The sequence below is a fragment of the Ornithorhynchus anatinus genome, chromosome 16 (genome assembly GCF_004115215.2).
Source record: "Ornithorhynchus anatinus isolate Pmale09 chromosome 16, mOrnAna1.pri.v4, whole genome shotgun sequence".
In the NCBI taxonomy this organism is placed as follows: Eukaryota; Metazoa; Chordata; class Mammalia; order Monotremata; family Ornithorhynchidae; genus Ornithorhynchus; species Ornithorhynchus anatinus.
In genome coordinates, this window is record NC_041743.1 from 1507854 (window position 1) to 1530045 (window position 22192).

At 46.0% G+C, this 22192-nt stretch overlaps 1 protein-coding gene across 1 annotated transcript in view; it reads right to left on the reverse strand.

The window, feature by feature from the left end:
• STXBP5L (syntaxin binding protein 5 like) overlaps positions 1–20912 on the reverse strand; it is a 141450-nt gene extending 120538 nt beyond the window's left edge. The window contains exons 1-2 of the mRNA XM_029080943.1: positions 20760–20912; positions 15648–15745 (exon numbers count right to left, since the gene is read on the reverse strand). Of these exons, the coding sequence (XP_028936776.1) occupies positions 15648–15745; positions 20760–20912 (251 nt within the window). The remainder of the gene's footprint in view (positions 1–15647; positions 15746–20759) is intronic.
• Between the last annotated feature and the right edge of the window lie 1280 nt (positions 20913–22192).

A 22192-nucleotide genomic window follows, 5' to 3' on the forward strand; every position in this document is an offset into this window, starting at 1 on the left:
CTAAGAGCTGGGGCAGATACAAGGTTGGACACAATCCATGTCCCACATGGGGGCTCACAGTTTTAATCCCCATTTTGCAGATGAAGAACCCGAGGCCCAGAGAAGTGAAACGACTTACCCAAGGTCACACCACAGATAAGTGGCGGAGCCAGGATTAGAAGCCAGGTCCGGGCTCTTTCCACTAGGTCACACTGCTCCTCCCCTCTGTTTCCTCTGCTCTAGGTGCTAACGAGGGGAGAGATGGGCCGAAAGGTGGGCAAGCTTTTGCAAGCTGGAAGCTTCACCTCAGAATCACCTTACAACAAATACTTATTGATCAGTTAATTGAAAACCACTTAATGTTGCCCTGATTCCAGCTCCCTGGCCAGAGTTGGGCACTCCGATGCCTGCTCTCGGCTACCCACGTCTTAGCGGATAGAACTGGACCCTCCGAGCCAGAAGCAGCGTGATCTGATGGATAGAACACGGGCTTGGGGGTCAGAATGACCTGGGCTTTATCCTGTGTTTATCTTCCTTGAGTGTGTCAAGATTTCCCTTTGGATGGTAATAAACTCCCATAGGGGAAGGACGTATCTTACATTTCCTCAGGGTAGCGGGCGTTCAAAGTATGTTATTGCAGGGTGACTGGCTAATCTTTGGTAAATTCATTTCATCAGTCTTTTAGCTAGCCTGGTTTCTTTGTTCCTCGACCAGATATATTTGGAAGCTACAGGAAGTGAGGATTTCCCTGCAATTGAGAAGCAACGTGGGTAGAGCCTGGGCCTGGGAGTCAGAAGGCCCTACTCCCGGGTCTGCCACTTGTCTGCTGGGTGACCTTGGGCAAGTGGCTTCACTGGATCTCAGTTACCTCATCTGTCAAATGGGCATGAAGACTGTGAGCCCCACGTGGGACATGGACTATGTCCAATCTGATTATCTTGCATATATCTCAGCTCTTAGAACAGTCCTTGACACATAGTAAGCGCTTAACAAATACCTTCATTATTATTATTATTAATTGTTAGCTTGCATCCACCCCAGCACTTCGAACAGTGCCTGGCACATAGGACGTGGTTAACAAATACCATAAAAAAAAGCCAACATGCCTGCCTTTGCCTTCGGTGTCGAAACTAAATCAATCGACGCATCAATATTCAAGTATTTGAACATCATCTTTCCATAATGTCATCTTCCAATCATATTCCTTCCTAGGAAGTTTTCAGTGAGCCTTGCTGGCCTCTTTCCCACAAGTCAACGCTAGGAGCCGGAGAGGAGGTGGGTTAGTCTGCTCTAAAAATATTCTCATTTGGGATTATGTTCTTTAAGTACAGACACAGTACCATTTGAAATATTAATGAAATGGAATTTCAATTTACATCCCCACTCCGATTTATGATTCCCAATCTAGAGCACCGAAAACTACATGTAAAAGTGCCAATTTCCTTTGGACACACAAAATGAATTGAAACATGAGGTGGCAAATGAATGCCCCGATCAAAAACAGCACATTTTTACCCCATAGCAAACAAGAATTCATACGAAATTAGAGTATTTTTGCATTACCGTGGTTGCTACAGAAAGAGCTCTTCCTCTAGAACGGAATTCTCATACCGAAGGCTTTGTACTCGAGTACATTAATTCGGGTGGGAGACCAAGCCGTTCAGAAGGCAGAGTTTAACGGAGACCTGATCTCTAGCTCAGAGTTCATTCATTCATTCAATCGTATTTATCTAGCATTTACTTTGTGCACAGCACTGTACTGAGCACTTGGGAGAGGACAGTAGAACAATATAACAGACACATTCCCTGCCGACAATGAGGTCTTCAAGTTCTTCCAGGGTTTCCCCTATCGTGATGTGGAGCCCACGGAGTCTCCTGGGAGTTCAGAGATTCCCCAACTTTTGGGGGTGCTTCGGGGCCCTCCATTTCCTTTCTGAAGGGGCAGAAAGCTCTCCCTCCACCCCAATCATGCCTTGTTCCTGAATTCCCCCTCAGCTTCATGTGTTCAGTGGAGAAAGAGGGAACTGGAAGCCTTCCTTCCTTCTTTCCTCCACCCTCCTCCTTTCCCGTTCTTCCCCCTAAAATGGGATTTGGAGGTTCTCCTGTTCTCCTTCCTATTTAGGCTGCAAGCCCCATGCTGGGCAGGGACTGTGTCCAACCTAATTAATTTGTACCTATCCCACGCTCAGAACAGTGTTTGACACAGTTCTGAGCACTTAACAAATACAATTAAAAAAAAAAAATGCCAGGATCTGGGAGCCTCTCAGCCAGAGGCAGCTTCCAGCTTCCCTTAAAACAACTGCAATCCATCAATCAATGGCATTTATTGGGTGCTTACTGTGTGCAGAGCACTGTAGTAAGCATTTAGACAAGGTCATTGTCTCTGCATCAAGTCTTCCCAAGCACTTTTCAAAAATGTTCACAACTTGATAAAACCCGGCTTGAACTCACATTATTTTCAGTCAATAGTATTTGAGTGCTTACTGCGTACAGAGCACCGTACTAAGCACCTGGGAGAGCAAGAAATTACAATAAAGGGACACATTTCCTGCCCACAACGAGTTTTCAGTCTAAAAGGATTACTTCCCAGCGGCCCTAAGCAGAGCGGTGACTAGACAAGTGAAAGTAGGTTTTTTTTGAGCAATTCCTGTTCTATTTAGCTTTAAAATATTTAGCATCCTAGAAGGATGCGCTGTTCTACTATAGGTATTGATTTTCTCCTGATTCAATTTTCTCTTACAACAAAATAGATACTCTTTCTGTTACAGTGAAAATTGAGCTGCTCTAATTAAATGATTCCTTTACTTTCTAATTTCAGCCCAGAAAGAAAAAAAAAGCCAATGCAACAACGGCAAGGTAAGATGGAAAAGCAGATTTCCACGGAAACTTGCGTTTTAAACTCTTTAGGGTGGTATCGTCGCTAGAGAGATTCTCTGGAGGATTTGCGACTTCTCTTGCAGCAGTGCCTTTCGACCTTAAAAGAAATAAAGAACCACGCAGCTTGAGCATGGACCTTGCCCTCCTTTACTGCCACAGCCTCTCTGGCAAAGATCTATTAATCATATTTATTGTTTCTCAAGTGCAAAGCACTCTACTAAGCGTTTGGGAGAGGACATTAGAACAATATAGTGGACACATTCCCTGCCCACAGGAGCTTAACAGTCTGGGGGGGAGACAGTCGTGAATAGAAAGAAATAAATGACAGATATGTACGTAAGTGCTGTGGGGCTGGGAGGGTGGGGATGAATAAAAGGAGCAAGTCAGGGGGACACAGAAGGGAGTGGGAGAAGAGGAAAGGAGGGCGCAGTCAGGGAAGGCCTCTCGGAGGAGATGGGCCTTCAATAAGGCTTTGAAGTGGGCGGGGGGGGAGTAGCTATCTGTCAGATATGAAGAGGGAGAGTGTTCCAGGCCAAAGGCAGGACGTGGGAGAGAGGTCAGCGGCAAGTTAGACGAGATCGAGATAGAGTGAGTAGGTTGGCGTTAGAGGAGTGAAGTGTGTGGGCCGGGTTGGCCAGAGAAGCCCAGAATGGAGAACAACACTTACAAGAAAGGCAACCAAATTCACAGTCTGCAACCTCTCTACATTACTGTACAGATGCCGCAGTTCTTTAAGGTGAACAGAGGCAAAACGGTTACCTAAGGGGTTTGGCCAAGTGTCACCTGCAGGGCTGAGAAGCAACACCACTGGTGGAAAAGCAATATTCTGGATGACCCGATTAGAGCCTAACTCTTCAATCAATATTACCTACTGAGCCTCACGGCTTCTGTACTAAGCACTGAAGCAAGGCCTAGTGGATTCAGCCCGGGCCTGGGAGTCAGAAGGCCCTGGGTTCAAATCTCGGGCTCTATCCACCTGACCACGCTGCTTCTCAGTTCTCCTGATCTCCCTCCTACTTAGACTGTGAGCCCCTATGCTGGGTAGGGACTGTGTTCAACCTCAATAACTCGTATTTACCTCAGCGCTTAGAACGGGGTTTGATACACGGTAAGCGCTTAACAAATACTGTGAAAAAAAAATTACGGCAGGGATGAGATAGCATGAGTGATGCCATGTGCAAACCACTGGAGTGCTCAGCGATTCCTTGGTGCAAACGGATTTTTTAATGGTATTTTTTAAGCACTTACTACGTGTTGCACACTGTGCTAAGCGCGGGGATAGGTACGAGATAAAAAGGTTGGACAAGGTCCGTGTCCCACATGGAGCTCCCAGTCTTTAACCCATTTTCCAGATGAGATAACTGAGGCCCAGAGAAATGAAGTGACTTGCCAAGGTCACAAAGCAGACAAGGGGCAGAGCCAGGATTAGAACCCAGGTCCTCCTGACGTCCAGGCCCGGGCTCTATCCACTGGGCCAGGCCACTTCTCGGTCCTGAACGGTTAGGACCAACCGCAGCCTGTCCATTATTCTCCATGGAAGCCCATCAGCTGTTAAGGGTAAGATTTTATTCCCAATATTGACGTTACACCTGCAGTTCCACCTCAAACTTCCAGAGCACCAAGGGGCTCCACGTACTTCATCTTTATCATCTCAAGAATCCTCCAAACATGCCGGGAGAGGGAGGGTCGGTGTCAGTTTGAAGAAGAGCAACTCTACTTGCACATTTTATGATTCCTCCTGACTTCTCTTTCATCTTCTTGATATGAGAGGGGAGCAGGGAGGGGAAGAGAGAGAGAGAAGAGACCAAGCCGGCAAGTAATAAAATATGATAGAATCCAAATTTCTCCTTTCCTGTGATGTTTTTACGGTCCTAGTTCGGGAACAGAAGCATGGAAAGAAAATCATTATTAGAAGATTATCTATGAAGGCAAACTGAGCTATGCGGAACTTTGTGCGTGAGAAGATTGCTAATGGCCCCAGAAAGGGAAGCGGGAAGTGGGGCTCTAACAGCCTATCTTGCAGGCTGCAGCACCCAAGCAAGAGCAAATCCCCACAACGATCCTGCTCGTCCACATCCACATCCACTGCCCGGCCTCAGGTGTTCTGGATTCACTCCTGCATTTCAAGAGTGCTCGATGGGGTCCGGAGTGGGAAGGGGACGGAGTGGGGAGAAGCGAAAGAACGACGCTTTCGGAAGGGCTTTAAAAAAACAAGTCCACACCGTTTCGACGGGGTCTTCGTTGTCCTCTCTTCTTCTGAGCAATTATTTGGTTTCTGAAGTTTTCACTTATTCCATCGTACTTACTGAGCACTTACTGTGTGCAAAGCACTTGGGAGAGGCCAATATAACAACAGACACATTCCTGCCCATAATGAGTTCACGGTCTAGAGGAAGTTTTCGTGGGGTCTAATCCCGGCTCTGCCACTCATCTGCTTTGTGACCTTGGGCAGGCCGCTTAACGTCTTTGTGCCTCAGTTCCCTCATCTGGAAAATGAGGGTTAAGACTGTGAGTCCCACGTGGGACAAGCTGATTACCTTGTCTCTATCCCAGTGCTTAGAACGGTGTTGGCACAGAGTAAGCGCTAAAATACTGTAATTATTGTTATTAAAACTATTGGGAAGTTTCCATTCCGCCCTCTAGACTGTAAGCTCGCTGTGGGGAGGGAATGTGTCTGTTTATTGTTCTATTGTAATCTCCCAAGAGCTTAGTACAGCGTTTTGCACATAGTAAGTGTTCAGTAAATACGTTTGAACGTAAGAATGTTTGGAGAGGGCATTTGAGAGAACATATGTGGAGCTCTTGGTGGTCCAGGTGGTATGACAAGTGAAATGTCACTTTAGACATCACGTTCAGGAATTTGGGGCTCAGGGCAGTTTGATTTAGGAATTTACTGCTCACCGCTACTGGGTAAGAGGAGAGAAATGGAATCCTTCTCTCTCTATTATTATTCTGATGATGAAGAATAAAGAAGAAAGGAAAAAGAAGAAAGAAGAAGAAATGTGGTATTTTTAAGAGCTTCTATTAGCCAAGCACTGGAGTAGACACAAGTTAATCAGGTTGAATTCAGTCCCTGTTATTCAATTCATTCATTCATATTTATTGAGCGCTTACTGTGGGCAGAGCCCTGTGCTAAGCTCTTGGAAAGTACAATTCAGCACTTGGGGCTCAGTCTAAGTAGGAGGGGGAACAGACACTGAACCCCATTTTACAGTTGAGGAAACTGATGCCCAGAGATGCCAAGTGACTATTCCAGGGTCACACGTTTAAGCGATGGGCCGAGCCGGGATCGGAATCCGAGTCCTCTGACTAAGTCCGCGGTCTTTCCACTAGGCCAAGCTTCTTCTCTAGTAGTTGGTTATCCACGTATTAATGGACATTGTTACTGAACACAGTGTTTCAAAAGATGTGTTCTCAGTGGGGTGGTTACAAATTTGCTGATTCTACTTATAAAATTTCAAGGTTGCAGCAAAAAACCAACAAACTTTGCTACCTCAATGTGGAGGCCACCCAGCTGACTTCTCCACAGTGAGCATTGGTCGTGTTCTTATAAAACACTGCCCAAAAGGCATAAAATGTTGATTGCTTTTACAATGTGGTATTCTAGCTAGCGGAACATTAATAGTGTGGATTGGAAGCAGGCGGTGCTGCTAAGCGTTATGGCCCAGTGGATAGAGTAAAGCCTGGACATCGGCAAGACCCGGTTTTGAATCCCGGCTCTGCCACTCGTCTGCTGCGTGACCTTGGGCAAGTCACTTCACATCTCCGGGCCTCAGTTCCCTCATCTGGAAAATGGGGATTAAGACCATGAGCCCCATATGGGACACGGACTGTGTCCAACCCGATTAGCGGGCATCCACCTCAGTGCTTAGTACAGTGCCTATCACCGGTACTTAAATACCATAAAACAAAATAAAATTTAAAAAATACTAATAATAATGACGAGAAGCAGCATGACCTAGTGGATAGAGTCCAGACCTGGGAGTCGGAGACCTGGGTTCTAACCCCATCTCCACTACTTGTCTGCTGTGTGACTTTGCCTAAATTATGTCACTTCTCTGTGCCTCTGTCCCTCCTCTGGAAAACGGGGGTTAAAACTCTGACCCCCTTGTGGGACGTGGACTGTGTCCAACCTGATGAGCTTGTATCTACCCCAGCGCTTAATGCAGTGTCTATCACACAGCAAGTACTTAAGTAACATAAAATAAATACTAATAATAATGACGAGAAGCAGCGTGGCTTAGTGGAAAGAGCACCGGCTTGTTAGAAGACATGGGTTCTAATCCCGGCTCCACCACATGTCTGCTGTGTGACCGTGGGCAAGCCACTTCACTTCTCTATGCCTCAGTTACCTCATCTGTAAAATGGGGATTAAGACTGTGAGCCCTAAATGGGACAACTGATTACCTTGTATCTACCCCAGTGCTTAGAACAGTGCTTGGTGCATAGTAAGCACTTAAATACCATCATTATTATTATTACACCAGCACTAAAAACAGTTCCTGGTACATAAGGATTTAACAAATACTATTTAAAAAAAAATAAAATAAAAAATAAAAGTGCACTGACTGACCTAGGCACACCACACCCCCCAGGATACATTTCTTTATTTAGTTTGGTTATTTTTTAAAATATCACATTTACTTGCATAAATGCCCCTCCTGCAAAACTGCCTCACCCGAATTATTGAGGAAATAAAAGATTCTGTTTACCATATACTTGTACAGGGAAGAGGAGCGGGGGGAAAAAGACCAGACCACCAACTCAGCAGAAAAGGTGAATTAATTCAGTCAGTCCCCGAGCACTGTACTAAGCGCTCGGGAGGGTATGACAGAACAATATAACGGACCCATTCCCTGCCCACAACGAACTTACAGTCTACAGGCTTGTGGCCTAGGAGGCCTTAATTCACTGAACTCCTATGATGATGGGATTTCTCAAGCGCTTACTATGTGCCAAGCGCTGTTCTAAGCACTGGAGGAGATGCAAGGTTATCAGACTGTCCCAGGTGGGGCTCACAGTCTTCATCCCCATTTTACAGATGAGGGAACTGAGGCACAGAGAAGCAAAGTGACTTGTCCAAAGTCATGCAGCTGACAAGTGGCAGAGATGGGATCACGGTAATGTGGGCCTTGGGAAGGCGCATTAGAAATGAGAGATATCGGCTCAAATGCCCTCTTGCCTTCTCCCTCCCTTTTTTACTTCTCTCTAGATTCTAAGCTCACTGCGGGCAGGGAACACACCTGCCAATTCTGTTTTATTGTCATCGCCCAAGCTCTTAGAACAGTGCTCTGCACCTAGTAAGCGCTCAATAAACACCACTGATTGATCGGTTCACTTTTTCCTCCTCCACTAATTGATCAGTTGAATTCTCATGTGACCTCTATAATTTCCCCACCCTTATTTTAAGGCCACAGAAATTGCATTATAAAATTAGGGCAATTTTGCAAGTAAGAGAGGCTGGGAGTGCCTCGGGAATTCCATCTTAAAAACTTCTTCAGTATGCACCTTCTAAGCGCTTGGCACAGTGCTCTGTGCACAGTAGGTGCTCAATCAATGCTGTTAAAAGACTACTGCTGTAAACGCAAAGGATTTGTTCGGTTATTTTATACGAAGATTTTATTGAGCTGCAGATTTGAAAATAATTGCACATATCTCTTCCAGCTATTTTTCAAAATTGCATTTTAGTGGAAAATAGAATTTCCTGGCAAGTCAGTAATACATGTGTAACAATGGAAATGATTAATAAACAGAAAAAGTGATTTTCTTTCAGTCATCCATAAAAGTAATTATTGGACCCCGTGCCTAAAGCCAAAAAGAAATCAGGGTTGGCTTAATAGAAACCAGCGGCAGGTTTGATGGATAGGAAAGCAATTGTCTTTGAGAAATTTCATTTATTTGCCATCTTCTTTGTATTCCTCTGTCTGGTTGCCTGTGGGAATCTGTGTTTACAGTAGGGGGCCACTCGAGATTATCAAATAAAAACTTATTGGGGGCAAGGGCCATGTCTACTAACTCTACTGTACTCTCCCAAGTGCTTAGTACAGTGCTCTGCACCCAGTAAACTATACACTCCATGAAGGAAGGGTTCACGTCTATTGTGGTTTTATTCTCTCCCTAAGGTTACTAGGGTACTCTGCTCCCACTAAACTGTAAACTCCTCAAAAGTCATATCTACTGACTCTTCCTAAAGCTCAGCATAGCACTCTTCACACAGTAGGTGTTTAATAAATACTCTTGATCGATCACTCATTTACCAAACCTGAAACATAATGCATGCCCTCATTCAAACATATTTATTGAGCACTTACTGTGTGCAAAGCACTGTACTAAGCGCTTGAGAGACTAGTAGAACAATAGACACATTCCCTGCCCACAGCGTTCAAGATCCGTCAGGAAATAACGTAGCATTTTGGGTATTCGATGAACATCCTACTTCCAACACGTAGGTACGTAGCTTTACATTCTATACTATAAATTATTTGTAATAATGTCTGCCTCCCCCTCTAGATTGTAAGCTCACTGTGGGCCGGGACTGTGCCAACTCTGTTGTATTGTACTCTCCCAAGTGCTTAGTACAGTGCTTTGCACATAGTAACCGTTCAATAAAAAAAAAACGACCTCCACATTGTGAGCTCGCCTGGGTGCTGCCCGTCTTTCCTGATGGCCCAATGCCACACCCGGCCTAATTTGGGGTCCGGAGCTGCGTAACGTCACCCCGAAGCCTTCGCCACAGCGCCTGACTGCCCACAAAATGAGATGAGAATGACCGTGGGCCACCCCGACAGTATGGAAGTGGAGAAGCAATACAATAACAATTTTGGTTACTGTTAAGTACTTACTATGTTCCAGGCACGGTACTAAGTACCGGGACGCATATCAGAAAATCGGGTCCGGGATGCATACCAGAAAATCGGGTTGGACAACCTCCCTATCCCAAATGGGGCTCACAGTCTTAATCCCCAATTTTCAGACGGTCTGAGTCCCGGAGAAGTGACTTGCACAAGGTCACCCGGCAGACGAGGGGCGGAGTCGGCATTAGACTCCAAGTCCTTCTGACTCCCAAGCCTGGACTCTATCCACTAGGCCAGGCTGGGTGGCAGATGCCATCGGAGTATTTCGCCCTGCCCAAGAGCCAAATGAGAACCAAGCCCCTGGGCTCAGATAACCTCCAAGAATCCAGGAAACTCATCACACTGAAAATACATAAAAGCCTCACACAACTCTCAAAGGAACAAAAAGGCCCTCGGGGGAAATGACTTTGGAAATGAGAAACTTGGCTTTTTCACACCTCTGACAGCACATATTTTCAACTCCACTGTGGGAAGGCTAGGTCAGCTTGAGCCTGCCTGAACATTAAGGTAGGACACACGCTAGTACAAGACTGTCTCTCCCTTTATGAGAGAAAAATCCTTCTCCTCCAACAACCACCCTCTAAAACCTTAGCTGCCGGCTGATCTGGCCAGAGGGATGGGGAAGCCCTTGGGTAAGATTCAGACCCAAGGGCAATTTAGGTCAAAGAAATCCCCTCCGGGGGGAGAGAGCGTGTAAGCAGAGACTCCCATTTTTTTTTCCTCCAGAGGCCTGACAGAACTGGAGCACCCGTGTGTCGGATATTGACCGAAAAAGCAGCACGGTGTAGTGGATAGACCCGGGCCTGGAAGTCAGAAGGCCTTGGGCTTTAATCCCGGCTCTGCCACTTTTCTGCTGTGTGACCTTGGGCAAATTATTTCACTTCTCTGGGCCTTAGTTACCTTATCTGTAAAATGGGGACTGAGACTCTGAGCCCCACGTGGGACAACCTGTGAAGCAGTGTGGCTTAGTGGAAAGAGCCCGGGCTTGGGAGTCAGAGGTCGTGGGTTCTAATCCCGGCTTCGCCACTCATCAGCTGTGTGACTTTGGGCAATTCACTTCACTTCTCTGTGCCTCAGTGACCTCATCTGTAAAATGGGGATTAAGACTGTGAGCCTCACCTGGGACAACCTGAGAACCTTGTATCTCCCCCAGCGCTTAGATCAGTGCTTGGCACATAGTAAGCGCTTAACAAATACCATTATTATTACATGGGACATGGACCGTGTCCAACCTGATTAACTGGTGTCTACACCAGCGCTTAGTACAGGGCCTGGGACATCGTCAGCACTTAATAAATACCCTTAAAAACAAAATAAATCTTATCTTGTGCCATGGGGGAGAGGTCGCATTGAAGACTCCTGGCCACCAGGAAGTACCAGTTAGCCATCAGGCTCTCTCTCAGCTCCTCGTTCATTCATTCAATCATATTTATTGAGCACTTACTGTGTGGAAAGCACTGTACTAAGCACTTGGGAGAGTACCACACAACAACAGACACATTCCCTGCCCACAATGAGCTCACAGTCTAGAGGGACAGAGTCCATGTCTCCTTCCCCATTGTAAACACTTTCCCAGCGCTTAGTAGAGTGATCTGGCCACAGTAATCACTTACAAAATGCTATTACTACTAGTAAGCTCCTCCTCTTAGACTGTAAGCTTCTTGTGAGCAGGGAATGTTTCTACCAACTCTGATATAATGTACTTTCCGAAGCAGTCAACACAATGCTGTGCCCACAGAAAGCACTCAATAAATACCATTGACTGATAATAGTACTCGATTCGCTATTTCTGAGCCGGCTCCCACTCGCCCTGCCACAGGCTCTGCCAAGAGCCAGGCTATCTCACCACAGTTAGCCGCCCGGGACACATATTCAAGACCTTCCAGTGGTTGCCCGTCCCCATTCGCATCAAACAGAAACTCCTCCTCACCCTCCGCTTTAAAGCCCTCAATCCCCTCGCCCACTTCCACCTCATCTCATCACTCTCCTACAACTCAGCCCACGCACTTGGCTCTTCTAATGCCAACCTTCTCAGTGTACCTCAACCTCGCCTATCTCGCTGCCGACCTCTCGCCCCTTCCTGCCTCCGGCCTGGAACGCCCTCCCTCCTCAAATCTGACAGACAAATCCTCTCCCCCCGTTCAAAGCCTTATGGAAGGTCCATCTCCTCCGAGAGGCCTTCCCTGACTAATCCCTCTTTTCCCACTCCATTCTGCGTCGCCCTGACTTGCTCCCTTTATTCATCCCCTTTTCCATCCCCACAGTGTATATGCCCATATCTGCAATTTATTTCTATTAATGTCTGTCTCCCCCTCTAGACTGTAAACTTGTTGAGGGCAGGAAATGTGTCTGTTCAATGTTCTATTGTGCTCTCCCAAGAGTTCAGTACAGTGCTCTGCAGAAAGTAAGCGCTTACTAAATACGTTTGACTGCCTGCCTGATATTTCATCCAGGGCAGAAGCAGGAGGGCATTTTTCTGATCCACTTAGCTGACTAGTGAGAACGGGGGTGGAAGGCACGTCTTTTTTTAACTACCATTTTCCTAGCCTCGAACTAGAAATCCAAGTGGCCTGGAGCAGGTTCAATGCCCGCCCTTGACTTTTCACAAGAACACAAGGGAGCAGAAGCCTTTCGGCGAGCAGTCGGAACGTCGAGAGAAAAGCATAAATTAGAGTAGCCAAGCGATCCCCCAAGCCAAATTCCAAAAATCGGCCCCTCCCCCAAGATGTTGGCAAGAAGACTGAGCTCTCAGGCGCCTGAGAAATCGGGAGATGAAGAATCCTGGATTCTATCACATCCTCCGCAGGGTAACTGTTCAGCGGAGCTTATTTAGATGGCTTCATTTCGTAGAAGAAGTGGAAAAGATCCCAGATGTCTTAGCAACTTTGCCAATTCTTTTTCGTTTCAGAAAAATGAAACCCCGAACCATGCCATACAACAACTCACTTCGTTTCGTCATTTGACGGTATTTATTGAATCCTTATTATGTGCAGAGCGCTGTACTAAGCACTTGGGAGAGTATAATATAGCAAAATAACAGATATATTCCCTGGCCCAGTGAGGTTACAGTCTAAGTACAGTGCTCTGCACACAGTAAGCACTCAATAAATGCCACTGAATAATTGATTGATTGGCCGGAATCAAGCTTACTAAGACCTTTCCTTCCCTCTTCACTGGGATGTTGTGAGGATGAAATCTCTCCATTGGCAAACGATTTGGGACTTATAGAAGAAAGGAGCTAAATGAAGGTATTAGCTGCTGATTCAAGCCTACATCTTTTTGCAAATTACTAGGCCTTCATTAAAATCTGCGCAGGCCCTTTGTGATTCTGTTTTATAGTTAACAGGCATTTCATTATAAATTCCATTTTCAGAAGGAGAGAAGTAATTCTAAATCAGCAATAAAAATGCTAAACTTGTCAGAAGTGAACTCAACTCGAGAGGAATTTGGGGAAATTAATTTAGCCTACATAAATCCGGCTGTACGGAGATCAAAAATGTTTTTCTCGGTTTCGGATGTTTTGCAGGTCTAAAAATAGTATTAATTGAAAACTTCAATGGTTTCTCTTTTTCAGTATAAAGGTCCTCGTGGATCTAATAATGTTGGTATTTGTTAAGCGCTTACTATGTGCCGAGCACTGTTCTAAGCGCTGGGGTAGACATAGGGGAATCAAGTTGTCCCACATGGGGCTCACAGTCTTAATCCCCATTTTACAGATGAGGGAACTGAGGCACAGAGAAGTTAAGTGACTTGCCCACAGTCACACAGCCGACAAGTGGCAGAGCTGGGATTCGAACTCATGAGCCCTGACTCCAAAGCCCATGTTCTTTCCACTGAGTGTTTACCCATGACCTCAATTCTTAATGATTCAGGAGTCCAAATGCTTTAAAAAAAAAAACACAACACACAACAAAAAAGAAAACCCACCTAGATTATGAGTTCTTTGTGGGAGAGGGATTGTGCCTGATCTGTGATAGCTGTATCTACCCGGCACGTATAGCACAGACTTTGGCAATAGTAAAAATTTCACTCACTATGTTGCTGAGAAAAGACTGGAGTTGTAGAGCCCCAGATCTGATGTGGGAAATGGAGGTGTTTCCAAGAAATAGTCTGGGTTCTTGGGATGAGGGATGACGAGGAAATGGGAATATTATGAGGAATCTTTAGGAGGGGATGCTGTGAGGGAAATTGGAGAACCCTGTTTTAAACTTAAAAATTCACTTCCAGTTAAAGATGGAACGAATGCTCTATCTTTTCTTGAATTCAAATTATTTACACCAGAATGCTGAACTTAGAAATGGAAATTTTAGAAATCTATTTTGCTAAAAATCACAAATCATTCTTAGCCACCCAAAAGCCCCCAAATGGTAGCATTATCTTTTCTTCAATCTCCATCGACAATTTGGATTGAACAATCTTCAAAACCTCAAGTAGGTTATGTAAGGCACTGCAAAGCAATTTTAAGGTAAAGCCCACTTGAGACATCAATTAGAGTTATTAACTTTCCTGAATGTCTTGTTTTTTACGACCACTTAAAAGTACAAAAGTACAGCGAATCAGAACACATCTTCTTTTATCTGAAGCGGAGTCTTCTCTGTGATCAAGTTATACATTTCCCTCTCAATCTTGGCTTGAAAAACAAGAATGAAAAGTAATGTCTTAACAACCAACTTTCCTTCCTCAGAACTGCTTTCTTGCCCATCCCACAATCACCCAGTTCCCGCTGTCAGAAATAAATAGCATTCTCCTTCTTTCTTCTATTGCTTCTTGAGAAGCAGCATGGCCTCGCGGAAAGAACCCGGGCCTGGAAGTCAGAGAGACCTGGATTCTAATTCCAGCTCTGCCAGTTGTCAGCTGTGTGACTTGGGTAAGTCACTTCACTGTGCCCCAGTTTCCTCATCTAAAAAAGGAGGATTAAGACTGTGAGCCCTCTGTGGGGCAAGAAATGTGTCCAATCTGATTAACTTGTAACTATCCCAGCTCTTACTACAGTGCCTGGCTCATAGTAAACGCTTAAATACAAAAAAAATCCCAAAACCACTCCATCTTCTATTACTCTTACAGGGAGTCTTCACTGTGATCAAGTCATAGATTTCCCTCTCAACCGTGGCTTGAAAAACCAAGTAAAAAGTTAGTGTTTTACATCCAGTTTTCCTTCTTTGCAACTTTCTTATCCCCCTCCCCACACACAATCACTCCAGTTCTCACTGCCAGAAATAAAGAGAAATCTCCCTCCTTCTTCCGAGTTCCTTTGTGGGTGGGAGATGGAAGGAGGCAGAGGAGCTGGAGTAAGCTTCTCTCAGAAGGAAAGAGCTCAACATGGGTTATGCTTTTGCGAATGTCTCCTCTGACTAAGCCCTCCTTTCCTCTTCTCCCACTCCCTTCTAAGTTATCCTTGCTCTTGGATGAATACCCTTTATTCACCCCCATCCTCAGTCCCACAGCAATTACGTACACATCCATTATTAATTTATATTTATATATGTCTCTTCCGCTAGACCGTAAGCTCCTCCTCGGCAAGGAACGTGTCCACCAACTCTGTGACACTGTACTCTCCTAAGCGCTTAGTACAGCACTCTACACACAATAAACGCTCAATAAATACCACTGATTGATCAAATGTCCCCTGACCCTGGGGGAAAAAAGACTGCGCTCCCTAGACAAGTTTCGGCAATCACATTTTCCCACTCACAAACTCATTTTGAAGCATCGTCTTCAGTCACTTCTTAAAAAAACAAAATGATATCAGAAACACAGAGGGAAATTGAAAAGGCCCTGCTTTTTCTTAAACCACTGATGCTTTTTCTTTAAGAAGAAATAATTGCCATTGAGGTACTTAGGAAAATCTGCTTACCTCAAGATTTGGACGTGCAGATGCCGGTGACAGTTCAGACACATGGTCAATGAGCGTAAGGAATATTAACCAATAAAGGATACATTCTGATAGCGCCTGTTCTCGTCCCGATAGCCAAGATTTTCTGAACCGGGTCAAAAGCCAAAGCTGTAGGCTGATATGGGAAACCGTGACGGACCGTCTGAAACAGAACAAATGGACGTAATCTCATTATAAAATTTTCGGTAGTAAAAGGAAAAAGAGAGGCAGTTTTTTATTATTATTATTGTGATAACCAGACTTATTATATAAGTCTACAGCATTCACAGCACAACAGTAGCCACATTTCGGAGCTGAACTTTTAAGACAGTAGGTAAAACTTTCCTTTTAGAAAAACTAGCCATGCCAGATCATAATAATAATGGTACTTGAGCTCTTGCTATGTTCCAGGCTCTGTACTAAGCGCTGGGGTGGAAACAAATAGATCGGGTAGGACACAGTCCCTGTCCCAAGTGGGGCTCACAGTCTCCATCCCCATTTTCCAGATGAGGTAACTGCAGCACTGAGAGCTGAAGTCATTTGCCCAAAGTCACCCAGCAGACAAGTGGCAGAGCGGGAATTAGAACCCATGACTTTCTAGCTCCCAGGCCCATGCTCTATCCACTAGGCCATGCTGCTTCTCATGTGGTGATAGCCTGAGCTCCATCAATTTTATTATGTTTGTCACTGCTGCTATCTGTGCTAAATATTTTAATAAATGATTTTCTTGGGCTTGCACTCTTAAGTTTTAAACAAAGGGTACCATTTTTTTTTTTAAATCCCATGAATAAACAAACAGGGAGTGCTGTCCAATCTTGCCAGGGAATATATCGGCTCCTTTCAGCACAGAAAAATGGAAAATTAAGGCAGTGAACCAGATTCAACTGTAACAATTTTGCCTCAGTTACGGAGCCCAGACACTATCTGAGATTCCTGAAAAATTCATAAGATTTTTCCTGACCCCATCCCCCATTTCTTTTTGCATCTTTCCCTGTTTGTCCCTTGCATTCCCCTTCGTGACCCAACAATGACTCCCTCTTTTGCAATTATCCCTCTTTCTCTCTCTCTCCCCCTCTCTCTTTTCTCTCTCTCTCTCTCTCCTTTGCTTCCATTTCTCTCTTTTTTAATGGTACTTGTTACGCATTTACTATGGGCCTGGCAATGGTACTAAGCACTGGGGTAGATACGAGACAATCAGGTTGGACACAGTCCCTGCCCCACTTGGGGCTCACAGTCCTAATCCCCATTTTATAGATGAGGGAACTGAGGCCAGAGAAGTGAAGTGATTTGCCCAAGGTCACCCAGTAGACAAGTAACGGATCTGGGATTAGAACCCAGGTCCTTCTGACTCCCAGGCCCGTGTTTGCTCTCTTTTTCTCCACGCATATATGGGCATAAATATATATGCCTCCTTGGTTTTTTTGTGGGGTTTTTTTTTGCAGTGAGAGAATTACATCATGTGATTTCCCTGGGATGAAATTTTACCAAAGAGGCTTTGCGGAGAATGTAATCTAGAGATTACTCCACGTCGAAACACAGCCCTTAGAAACCGGCCACTTTGCACCTACGCCGGTCTGACGTGAAGGCTGCCCCTCAGATGAAGTGGAAATGGTGGTCTCCGTCCAGCGTCCGACCAGGGAGGAAATCCTCTCCCTTCCTCACCGATCCCCAGCTTTCCATTCCCTGCTCTGGGTTCAAATTTCCCGGGCAACAAGCTGAAACAGCTGGGTTGGATTGAGGTAAAAAAAACTGTCAGAAGCAGGAAAGAATCGGAGCAGTCCTCCCCGTTGGCCTTTTCCCTGTGATTTCCTATATCCCTGGGCAGGTTCTCCCCCTCTAGACCGTAAGCTCATCCTGGGCCTGGGATGTATCTGTTATATGGGATGTATCTGTTATATTGTTCTACTGAACTTTCCCAAGCGCTTAGTGCAGTGCACTGCACACAGTAAGTGCTCAATAAATGTGATTGATTGACTGCTAAAAAGTGTCATCACTATCTCCTTTGGAAACAGAATTTTCAGTCCTTCTGTACTGCATTTCCTGCAATGTGGCCAAGTAGATAGAGCCCGGGCCTGAGAGTCAGAAGGACCTGGGTTCTAATCCCCGCTCTGTTATTTGTCTCCTGAATGACCTTGGGAAAGTCACTTCACTGGGCCCCAGTTACTGCAGCTGGAAAATGGGCATTCAGGCCGTGCGCCCCATATGGGACATGGACTTTGTCCAATCTGATGAGCTTGTAACTACCCCAGAGCTTACTAGAGTGTCTGGCACCTAGTAAGCGTTTAACAAAAACCATTCAAAATAAATAACTGAGGTCCAGAACCGGCTCATGTTGCCGGAGCGATTTTCCAGGCTGAAATTCCTGGCTTCAGGACATCAGTATCTAATCGGGACTCCCTCAGAATTAGAAAATAAACCTTGAGTCATAAGAAGTGCAGTGTATTTCTGCTTGTTACTAACAAAGTCAGGCATCAAATATTGGCATCATTGGAATATTGTTGCTTAATATTTCTCGAGTCCCCACAACCTGCTAGTCAGTGGATCCTTGGGAAGCTACGTTCAGTTCATTTTGGGGAGCTGCCTTCCACAACGACTTGCTTCCTTTTGCTGCTCTCCCTTCCTATGCTGCAATGCACCACACAGGAGGGGAGGGAAACCAGCCCCGGCCCAAGTCCCTAATGCTCATAGGGTCACTGGACGAGCCACCCCCACAGACGGACCACACGGACTAGCTCACCGGCCCCCGGCAGCATGGCCAGGTGGCTAGAGCCCGGGAGTCAGAAGGACGTGGGTTCTAATCCCAGCTCTTGCCCCTTCTCTGCTGTGTGACCTTGGGCAAGTCGCTTCACTTCTCTGGGACTCAGTTCCCTCGGCTGTCAAATGGCGGTGAAGCCTGTGAGCCCTAGGTTGGGACAGGGACTGTGTCCAACCCAATTTGCTTGTAACGAGCCCAGTGCTTAGTATATTGCTTGGGACATAGTAAGCAATTAAATAACACTATTACTATTATTCACCATTCAATCGGATTCATTGCGTGCTTACTGTGCGTAAAGCATTGTACTAGCCCCGCGCCCTCTCTTCAGAGAGCCTTAATGCCTCCCCAAGGTAATGAGGTCAGATACAGTCCCTGTCCCAAATGGACTTAATCCCCAGTCTTAATCCCCATTTTAGGGAGGAGATAACTGAGGCCCAGAGAAGTGAAGAGACTTACCCAAGGTCACACAGCAAGACAAGTGGCAAAGCCAGGAACAGAACCCACGTCTATTTGATTCCCAGGCCCGGGCTCTATCCAGTAGGACAAACTCCTTGCCTCTGAGGGTGGTAAATCGCCTCGCAGGATCATAATTTGTATTCCAAACAGTGACTTCCAACTCGGTTCGCCACAGGGTCTGATCACTCATCTGGAATTTCACATAGTCCGGCCTGCAAGCCACTAGTCACTTCTTCACCTAATACCGATCACCAGGGGACGTGGGGAACTGCCCAGAGACACGGAACCGTGTTTGATCGATCTCTTCGGACTACTGGAGAAATTCTTGGCATAACGACCCGAAACAATGATTAATCTACCTAACATGCCAACCATTATATTTTCTGATCTTTTTACCCAAATATAGCAAATAGAAAATCACTTCAATTAGAGGGCTAGTTCTACCCTACGTGCACAGTATATTTTCATTTCCAACTTAGTAAGAGCAATGCAGCAGCCATGAGCAGCCCGACCTTAAAAACCTTGTTCTCAGGGATAATTACTCGGATGCGTCCTGCACCTCTGAGTTGCCCACAGTTTGTTTTTTTCTTTTAAATAGCATCTGGTAAGCACTTACTATGTGCCAGGCACTATACTAAGCGCTGAGGTACATAGAAGACGATCAGGTTGGACCCAGTCCCTGTCCCACAATCTAAATCCCCATTTTACAGATAAGGGAACTGAGGCTCAGAGAGAAGTGACTCGTCCGAGGTCACGCGGCAGACAAGCGGTGGAGCCGGGATTAGAACCCAGGTCCTCTGACTCCCAAGCCAGGGCTCTACCCCCTAAGCCACACCCACCTCGCTCCCACCTGCACAGTCAAATGCTCACTCCAGGTTAAAATATTGGAGTCAAGACTCCTCCTCCAGTCCCCAGTTCCCAGGAAAACGCCATCCTTGCCAAATTTGCGGATCCTACCCGGAGGACCGATTTTACAATCAACCAATCAATGGTATTTATGAAGTGTTTACTCTGTGCACAGCACTGGACTAAGCGTTTGGGAGAGTATGACGCAACAGAGTTAGCAAACAGGCCTTTTGTACACAATGACTTACAGTGTAGAGGGGGAGACGGACCTAAATATAAATAACTAAGAATTCACACTTTCCGTCTAAGCTACGTTTCCCAATTAAGCACTCAAGAGCAAACGTATTGGCATCCACTTTTGGGGGAGTCCTCTACACTGCCAAAGCACTTGGCTTCCCACCTGGCTTTGAAAATTCAATCGTACTGACTGCTTACTTTGTGCAGAGCACTGTACTCAGCGCTTGGGAGAGTACAATACAACAATAAACACATTCCCTGCCCACAATGAGTTTAATGTCTAGGGGCAAATGACTGCTACTGTTCACTGAAGGATGGGTCTCTTATGTCTTGATCATTCATTCATTCAATCGTATTTAAGCACTTACTGTGTGCACAGCGCTGTACTAAGCACTTGGAATGGGCAATTTGGCAATAGATAGGGACAATCCCTACCCAACAATGGGCTCACAGTCTAGAAGGGGGGAGACAGACAGGCATCAATAATTGAATTATAGGTATATACGAATCATTCATAAAATACAATAATAAATATGTACATCTATACACAAGTGCTGTGGGGCGGTGAGGGGAGTAGAGCAGAGGGAGTTGGGGCCATGGGGAGGGGAGGAGGAGCAGCGGAAAAGAGCTCAGCCTGGAAAGGGCTGGTTTCTAGTCCTGGCTCTGCCACTTGTCTGCTTTATGACCTTCACTTCTCTGTGCCTCAGTTTCCTCCTCTGTAAAACAGAGATTAAAACTGTGAGCCCCAATGGGACAGGGACCGCATCCAACCTCATAACCTTGTATCTAACCCAAGGTCTCAGTACAGTGTTCTGCACACAGTAAAAGCTCAATAATTACGACAGACTGATTGACTCTCTGCGGGCACCTCATTCCAGCTCACCGGGCAGCTGCTGCTCGAGCGTCCTAGTTCCTCCCGGATCCCCAGGCTCCGGAACGAGGGGCGACTCCCGAAGCTGAAGTGGACGGGCTGCCCTCTGGGGAAAAGAGGCAGGTGACCCTGACTTCCTCTCCGCCATTCACTGTTTTCTAGCATTATTCCCAGGTGATCTAGATTGAAACCACTCAGGGAGCCAAAAGAGACATCTGTGGCTGGTCCAAATCTCCCAGACAAATACGGATATCAGGGCAGATGCTGTCTTCGGTCTACAGACCTTTAGCTTGATGTCACGCTGACCTGGGGGTGCCTTAGGCTGGACACACGCACATAAACAGACACAGCTTCTGGAACGACCCAGCGTTTGCTCCAGAATTCAGGAAGTCTCTGGGGTCCAAGCCACATAATAATCACAATTATGATATTTCTTAAGCACTTACTCTGTTCTAAGTGCCAGATAATCAGGTTGGACACAGTCCCTGTCCCACATGGGGCTCCCAGTCTTCATCCCCATTGTACAGATGAGGTGACTGAGGCCCAGACAAGTGAAATGACTTGCCAAAGATCACACAGCAGACAAGTGGCGGAGTCGGGATTAGAACCCACGTCCTCTGACTCCCAAACCGTGCTCTTACCCCTAGGCCACACCGAGGGAACAGGGGTACCTGTGAACTGAACTGTGGGGAGACCCACCCCATCATTAAGAGACCTCTGCTCCCGTTTTAAACAAAGCCAAATCACCCAAGGGCCTGGTTAAGGGTCCCACAGTTGTGTGGCGGGGCGGGGGGAGAAGCGGATGCTAATTGCAGCCGGCCCCCAAAATCTCCCTCCGCTCTTGTCTAGTACATAACAAGGTCGGAGAGTGAAATATTTTTCCTTCGCTAAGTTGGATTTTTCTTTCTGCCTCAAGCGGAGGACTGCGGCGATACAGGAACAGCATTACTAACTGGGCTCGGTTCCAGGGTTTCACTCTCAATAGCAGCTATCAGAGAACACTCTACAGTATAGTCATTCAGCTCTATTAAAAACCACACAGGTGATGTCATCCGCTTCTTTTGTAACTCTAACAACAAAATCCCCCTAGAATCGAGGATGGAAGAACCAAGGCTACATCTGATTTGTTTCCACACTGGGGACAGCTTCTTTGTTTTTGTAAATGCTACTTGTTCAACGCTTACTGTGTGTCAAACACTGCTCTGAGCTCTGGGGAAGGTCCGAGTCGATTAGGTCGGACACAGGTCCCGTCCCGCAGGGGGCTTAGAGTCTAATTAGGAGGGAGAACACGTATTGAAGCCCCATTTTACGGCTGAGGAAACTGGGGCACAGCGAAGTGAAATGACTTGCCCAAGGTCACGCTGCAAGCAATCGACAGAGCCGGGATTAGAACACAGGTCCTCCGGCTCTTTCCACTAGGCCACACTGCTTCTAGGGTTATCGTT